Source organism: Triticum dicoccoides, chromosome 4A (genome assembly GCF_002162155.2).
Source record: "Triticum dicoccoides isolate Atlit2015 ecotype Zavitan chromosome 4A, WEW_v2.0, whole genome shotgun sequence".
Classification (NCBI taxonomy): Eukaryota; Viridiplantae; Streptophyta; class Magnoliopsida; order Poales; family Poaceae; genus Triticum; species Triticum dicoccoides.
In genome coordinates this window covers 84,605,444-84,613,218 of record NC_041386.1, presented here as the reverse complement: position 1 = coordinate 84,613,218, position 7,775 = coordinate 84,605,444, and the positions used below count along the sequence as shown (strand labels likewise).

At 51.5% G+C, this 7,775-nt stretch overlaps 1 protein-coding gene across 2 annotated transcripts; it reads left to right on the top strand.

Annotated features, from left to right (window-relative positions):
- Positions 1-278: 278 nt before the first annotated feature.
- LOC119285132 (nuclear transcription factor Y subunit C-2-like) lies at positions 279-2,320 on the top strand. 2 transcript variants are annotated; one of them, XM_037564350.1, is made up of 2 exons: positions 279-559; positions 1,340-2,320. In XM_037564350.1, exon 2 carries the CDS (start codon positions 1,385-1,387, stop codon positions 2,108-2,110), a length of 726 nt encoding a protein of 241 aa, XP_037420247.1. In that variant the 5' UTR covers positions 279-559; positions 1,340-1,384; the 3' UTR covers positions 2,111-2,320. The 2 variants fall into 2 exon arrangements, with proteins under 2 accessions (XP_037420247.1, XP_037420248.1); XM_037564351.1 differs by lacking the exon at positions 279-559 and adding an exon at positions 568-1,246.
- Positions 2,321-7,775: the final 5,455 nt, after the last annotated feature.

Below are 7,775 nucleotides of genomic sequence, written 5' to 3'. Positions count from 1 at the left end.
GGACACGAATCCTATTTTTTGCCATCATTCCGTGAACACCATATCTAGGTGCTGTAATTTAGCTATACCATAGTACTAGCTTCTATTTTTGCACCCCGCAAAAAAAGAGCTTCTATTTTTGCAGCATAATATTCAGAATACAGACTGACATTCAGTAACAGAAAGAAGAATTCAGACTGATATACTGACTTCACAGGGCGGTGTTTCACCGTAAACTGCATAAGAGCACCGGATAATTCCTTTCAGCTAGCTAGTTTCCAAGCAGCTGAAAATGACGCGCGAGCTTCAGATATCCCGGATCCCAGGGTCTTCTCCGTCTACTGCGTGATCTTTTTCAGCTTCGTTGGACCGAGAGCTGGCCATTTTCATCCAGCCCTCTCTCTAGCTTGGCAATGGCCGCGAGGGCGTGTCCTGCTGCTTCAGATTACCGTGTGTGCTGAAGCATCTGACGCGCTTGCGCCGGGCAGCAGGAGCCTTGACCGCCTTCCCTCCCCTTGAAATCTGAACCAGAAAGAACTCAAGCTCACTCAGGGGGGGTCGTCTGATCTGCAAAGCCCAGGTCTGGTGTTTTATGATGGTTCGCTTTGTGCCAGCTTAAGTTTCAAGTCGTTCTCCATCTTTGCCGTCCTATGCATGCAGACATGCAGAGCTTAGTGTCGCCTGCGACTGTAATTAGTACTGCTTCTTTCTCTTCTGCCCTGGATGAAACCGAAGCAGATTCTCTTCTCGTTATCGTTTTGGCTTTTGGCTAGTAGACCATCGATGATCGATGATCGATCGTTGTAGTTCTGCTCTTTGTTTTGATCCATCACTTCTCCAGCCTTCATGTTTTACCTGCATGCAGGTTTATTACTCTGATAGTAAGATCCTAACGCCGCCGATCATGCTGAACACACCACCTGTGATGAGTGTGTGACCTATTTTATTTTGAACTAGTCCATTTTGTGAGAGATTGTTCACATGCAGAAATATGCATGTGCACGACAAGCAAGAGATAAGTAGGCCCCCTTGTTTGCACTTCGCCGCCTATATATGGCTAGTCTCGATTCCTCATCTCTCTTGATCCGCCACATCCTAGGTAGTACCAAACTTTATAATGAAGATTATCCACCTGATCACCTCATCCTCCTCCGAATGGCTAACATCTTGTTTCTCTACTGTATATACCCTCGATCTGATGGTTCTCGCCATTCTTTGACATCTTGATCGATCTCTTTGCAAGCGTCGCATCATCTACGCTTTGCAAGTATATATTTTGAACTACGTAGCCATTGTTACTTACGGGATGGTGCACAGATCATTCATTGTTACTTATGCGATCTTGATTTTCTCCATGCAGCTATACATCGCCCTAGCTAGCTTGCAGATCGCAAGCTAGATAGCAATGGAGAACCACCAGCTGCCCTACACCACCCAGCCCCCGGCAACCGGTGCGTCCGGAGCCCCGCTGCCGGGCGTGCCTGGGCCGCCGCCGGTGCCACACCACCACCTGCTCCAGCAGCAGCAGGCCCAGCTGCAGGCGTTCTGGGCGTACCAGCGGCAGGAGGCGGAGCGCGCATCGGCGTCCGACTTTAAGAACCACCAGCTGCCGCTGGCGCGTATCAAGAAGATCATGAAGGCCGACGAGGACGTGCGCATGATCTCCGCGGAGGCGCCCGTGCTCTTCGCCAAGGCCTGCGAGCTCTTCATCCTCGAGCTCACCATCCGCTCCTGGCTGCACGCCGAGGAGAACAAGCGCCGCACACTGCAGCGCAACGACGTCGCCGCTGCCATCGCGCGCACCGACGTCTTCGACTTCCTCGTCGACATTGTGCCGCGCGAGGAGGCCAAGGAGGAGCCCGGCAGCGCAGCCCTCGGGTTTGCCGCCGGAGGGGTTGGTGCGGCCGGTGGGGGCCCCGCCGCTGGGCTGCCGTACTACTATCCGCCGATGGGGCAGCCGGCGGCACCGATGATGCCGGCCTGGCATGTTCCGGCGTGGGAACCTGCGTGGCAGCAAGGCGGGGCGGGCGTGGACCAGGGTGCCGGGAGCTTCGGCGAGGAAGGGCAAGGGTTCACGGGGGGGCATGGTGGCTCAGCTGGCTTCCCTCCTGGGCCTCCAAGCTCCGAGTGATCGATGCCAGAGCTGCATGCGCGCATTGGATACTCCTTGCTAGTATTTACGGATTCCAGTATTTACCATGGCGCGCAGTGTAATTGTAATTGCCTCTTGCAATTGTGTAAGTATGGCATGTCTTGCGTTAATTAAGGACTAACAACAAGCAGTTATTTATCCCTTTGGAAAAAAAACAAGCAGATAACTACCATGAGTTTGAAATTTGAATCCAGGCATGCAGGATATGCATCATCCGTGCATTACCTTATATATGGTTTGGCCTGCAGGAAACTATTAAGGCCGATTTCAATCATCGGGATCTGCTAGCTGTCGATCCGCTGGAGCGCTTTGTTTGGCATTGGGTGCCGGCGGTCGGGCACTCGGGAGGCATGCTGCTAGGCATCAACCTAGTTTGCTTCAAGGTGGTGGCGTGGGATGCCGGTCGTTTCTTCCTGTCGGCTCACGTGCGCCACCGCGCAACTCTCCAAGAATGGAAGGTGATTGTGGTTTACGGCCCGGCCGACCACTCGCTCTCGCTGGAGTTCTTGGGAGAACTCCAGGCGAAGGTTGCGTCTGTGGGCACGCGAAATTTGCCTCTGCTAGTGGGAGGGGATTTCAACTTAATTCGCTCGGGAGCGGATAAAAACAACGGTATTATTAATTGGACAAGGGTGTCCATGTTTAATAATACAATCGCAGCCATGGCCCTTAGGGAAGTGGCTCGCGTGGGGGCACGCTACACCTGGACCAACAAACAACTAACGTCGGTGCGGTCGGTCTTGGACAGGGTTTTCATGTCCTCGGAGTGGGAGGTGCTGTTTCCCTTGTGCTCTTTGCATGCCGAAACGAGGATAGGGTCGGACCACGTCCCCCTCATCCTCACCTCCGGGGAGGAAAGGTTAAAACGCAACCCTCGTTTTTTCTTCGAAACCGCGTGGTTAGAGTCTCCGGACTTTGAGCAAATCTTCCTTTCGAAATGGGAGAATTGCGTCGCCCGGGTCGGGCGCGCGCGCGGGCCGATGGAGTTCTGGATTGCTGCAGGAGCGGGCTTGCGTGCGGCCCTCAAAGGGTGGGGGGCTAACCAGGGGCGCGAAGATAAGCTGCTTCGATCGCGTTTGACCGCGGAGCTCGCTCAGATGGATGCTGTGGCGGATGTGCAGACCTTCTTGGAGCAAGACTGGGCTCAGCGCTACGCGCTTGAGGCCCAGGTCGAGTCCCTCCTTAGAGCTGAGGAGGAGTACTGGCGTAGACGCGGTGGTATCAAGTGGACGCTCAAGGGTGATGCGAACACTCAATATTTTCACGCCTATGCTAATGGCCGTCGCCGGAAATGCGCCATTTTGCGCTTGCAATCTGAGCAGGGGCTCCTTTTGCGGCAACATGACATCGTCTGTCACATTTACGAGTTCTACATCCAACTCATGGGTTCCAGGGAGGAATCCCGCGCCCGGCTTAGGGCGGATGTGTGGGACCCTGCGTTGCGGGTCACGGACGATGAAAACGAGGGCCTGGGATTGGCCTTCACCCCGGAGGAGATTGACAAGGCGACCCTTGGCATGAAATCCGACACCGCACCCGGGCCGGATGGGTGGCCGGTGGCGATGTTCAAAAGATTTTGGCAAGTGCTCAAAGGGCCCATTTTTGACGTTTGCAATGGTTTTATGCGGGGTACAGTAGATATCTCTCGCCTAAACTTTGGGGTTCTCTCTCTGATCCCCAAAGTTCCGGGCGCGGATCATATTAGGCTCTTTCGTCCCATAGCGTTGATAAATGTTCCGTTTAAAATTTGTGCTAAGGCTTGTTCGACTCGCTTGTCTCCGATAGCTCACCGTATTATTAGTAGGAACCAATCGGCTTTTATTCGGGGGTGCAACATCTTAGAGGGGCCATTGGCCCTCCAGGAGATTGTGCACTCCCTAAAACGCGCTCGCCAGCCCGCGATTCTCCTGAAGCTAGACTTTGAGAAGGCGTACGATCGCGTGAACTGGGAGTTTCTCCGTCAGGTCCTCCTGGACCGGGGATTCTCGTCGGTTTGGGTCATTGCATGATGCAGTTGGTCTCGGGGGGCCAAACGGCGATTGCGGTGAACGGAGAAGTAGGGAACTTCTTCCGCAACAAGCGTGGGCTACGTCAGGGGGACCCAGCCTCGCCGTTGCTATTTAACTTTGTAGCGGACGCCTTGGGCGCCATGCTCGACAGAGCCCGTTTGGCTGGCCACATCAGGGGAATGGTGGACAACCTGATCCCGGGGGGAGTGTCACACCTGCAATACGCGGATGACACACTCCTCCTCTTCGAGCCCGACACACACAGTATCGCATCGGTCAAGGCCATTCTATTGTGTTTTGAACTCATGTCGGGGCTTAAAATCAACTTCCACAAGTGTGAAGTGGTGTCCATGGGGATGGATGCGGCCGAAAATCAGCGGGTAGCCAACTTGCTTAACTGCAAACTTGGCCAGTTTTCGTTCACTTACCTCGGCCTCCCGATCGCGACGAAGCAATGTCCGATCGCTGATTGGGAACCTCTCACCTCCAAGGTAGCGGGCAGGGTGTGTCCGTGGAGAGGTAGGTTTATGTCTTCAGGGGCTAGACTAATCTGAACCAACTCCAGCCTCTCATCCTTACCTATGTTCGCCATGGGTTTGTTCTTGCCGGCGGATGGGGTACACACTAAGTTGGATACCCCGCGGTCTTGTTTCTTTTGGGAAGGAGCGGGACCCAAACGGAAATACCATATAGTCAAATGGCAGGCCGTTTGTAGACCTAAAGCCCAGGGGGGCCTTGGGATCATCAACTCCAAGCAGATGAATATTGCACTCATGTGCAAATGGATCTGGAAGATGTCTCAGGGTGAGACTGGCCTCTAGATCGATCTCCTCCGTGCGAAATACTTCCCGAACGGGAATTTCTTCGAGGCGGCCTCTTGGGGGCCCCCTTCTGGAACTCCATTCAAGCCCTAAAACCCTTCTTCGCCAGGGGCGCGAAATTTGGGGTTAACAACGGGCGCTCCACGCGGTTTTGGCTAGACCTTTGGATTGGCCACCAACCCCTATGGTCGGAGTTTCGCCAACTCTACTCCATTGCAGTCGAGCCCAACCAACTGGTTGCTTCGGCTCTTAGCTGCTCCCCACCCTACATCAACTTCAGAAGAGAATTATCGGGGACGGAAATGGCGGAGTGGGACCGCCTCCGGGATCTGATCACCGATGTTCGCCTCTCGGACTCCGCGGACACGGTCTCTTGGAGACTTTCGGGCTCTGGCAAATTCACTGTCAATTCCCTATACAGAGAGCTTACCCGCGGCCAGGTCCCTTCGGCAGCCAGGGGGCTTTGGAAGGCCAAAATCCCTCTCAAGATCAAGGTCTTCCTCTGGCAACTTCGCCAAGATCGCCTTCCTACCTCTATCAACCTTGCTAAGCGCAACGGCCCAGCCTCCGGCCCTTGTGCTCTATGTGGGGTTCCGGAAGATGCTGACCACGCTTTCTTCCGGTGCTCTTTGGCGCGCTTTGCCTGGAGCGCGGTCCGTGAGGCCGCGGGGGTGGATTGGGATCCCCGCTCCCGAGCCGCGCTAGTGTCTTCTTTGTCATTGGTTCATGGCCCGGCTCGTCGGGTCATGTGGACGTGTGCGGCGGCCATGTTATGGGCTATCTGGCATATTCGTAACAAGTTTACTATTGAGGGCGTTTTTCCCTTGCATCCCGCTGACGTTATTTTCAAATGCATCGTTTTCTTGCAGCAATGGGCACCGCTGGGCAGGCAACAGGACTCTGATCTTCATCGCCAAGCTCTTTGCTGTCTTCGCTTAGTTTACGCAGAGTCCCGCGCTCCGTCGCCCGCGCCGTCTGCTGTCGCATAGGGATGGGCAACCCCTTTTGGCTGTAGTTTCAGCCGAGCCTGCGTGCTCGTTTCGCTAGGCCAGCCGTGCCTTGTAACGTACTTTATTCCTCCTCCGGTTGCTGTTTCCAAGACCTGCTCGTCTTTTGTTTGGTGCCGTGTATTGGTCATGTGGTTGTCATACGCTGCCTATGTTGTGGGCTTTATTAATTTAAAGCCGGACGTCCCTAACGTCTATGTTCTAAAAAAAACTATAAGCAACGCACTTTCTTGCACTATTGCACACATATATGGCCTTTCCTCTACACGCACAAATCATGTACTCCATCCGTTTCAAAATACAATGTGTATTATATTTTTTAAGTCAAACTTTATAATTTTTACCAAATATATAGAGTAATTTAACAACATCTCGAATACCAAAGCAATAACGTTTGATTCATTATGTAATACCAAAGTATACATATCAAGCATACAAGACAAAGACTCTTGGCTCCAATGGTGTTACCGAGGTCCCGCTGCGGCATCGAGCTTCGGCCACAGGGTGCCGTCGGGGAGTGCAAGAGGAAGGCAACCTTGATTTTCCCAAGGACTGATGTGTAATTCTTAATTTCTATAAGGACATCTTTGCAAGGGTTGATTTACTTTAATATAACCTTTGGCATTTTTGTAAATAAAAACATACAAAAATAACATTACTGTATTTTTCTTACAATATTAATGCCATCTTTATGTATAGTAGTCCAAGTTATTATTTTTATTTTTTCTAGACGTATCACAAGTAAAAGTTATAGTCAAAGTTATGCCTCGCAAATTGTTTAAAGTAAAACATGTCTTATATTACTGGATGGAGACACTAGAAAAGTGTATGTCTTTAGGATGCTTAATGGCTTTCATTTTCATGTATTTTTGCTCCTCTGCCACCTAGAACGAGAATAAAAAACAATTATCTTGCAAACAAAATATGCTTTATTGCATTTATGAAAGGCATTTCCCTCTCTAAGTGATTTTGGTGTTGATGACAATGCATTTTACGGACTAACCATGTGCTTAAGTTACACATGCATATTCGGAAGTGGCACAAGATGGTTAATTTCCCCCTCGGAAAGAAAAAGAAAGTAGACGGTGTTTTCAGCGGTTTTACTTTCTTTGGGTCGTAGGAAAATCGTACTATTAAGAGGGGCTCCATGTTGGAAGTGTTGGGGAACATAACATTTCAAAAAAATCCTACGATTACGCAAGATCTATGTAGGAGAAGCATAGCAACGAGAGGGGTGAGGGAGTCATGGACTAAGGGGTCCTCGGGTGTTCGGCCTGTTGGACATGGGCCGGACTGTTGGGTTGTGAAGATACAAAGACCGAAGACTCTACCCGTGTCCGGATGGGGCTCTCCTTGGTGTGGAAGGCAAGCTTGACAACCCAATATGAAGATTTCTTTCTCTGTAACCGACCTTGTACAACCCTGGTCCCCTCCGGTGTCTATATAAACCAAAGGGCTTAGTCCGGATGAGGGGATAATCATAATCATAGTCATACATCCTAAACTTTTAGGGTTTAGCCATTACGGTCTCGTGGTAGATCAACTCTTGTAATACTCATATTCATCAAGATCAATCAAGAAGGAAGTAGGGTATTACCTCCATAGAGAGGGCCCGAACCTGGGTAAACATTGTGTCCCCTGTCTCCTGTTACCATCGACCTTAGACGCACAGTTCGGGACCCCTACCCGAGATCCGCCGGTTTTGACACCGACATTGGTGCTTTCATTGAGAGTTGCACTGTGCCGTCCTCAAAAGGTTTGATGGCTCCTTCAATCATCTACAACGATGCTGTCCAAGGGGGAAGTC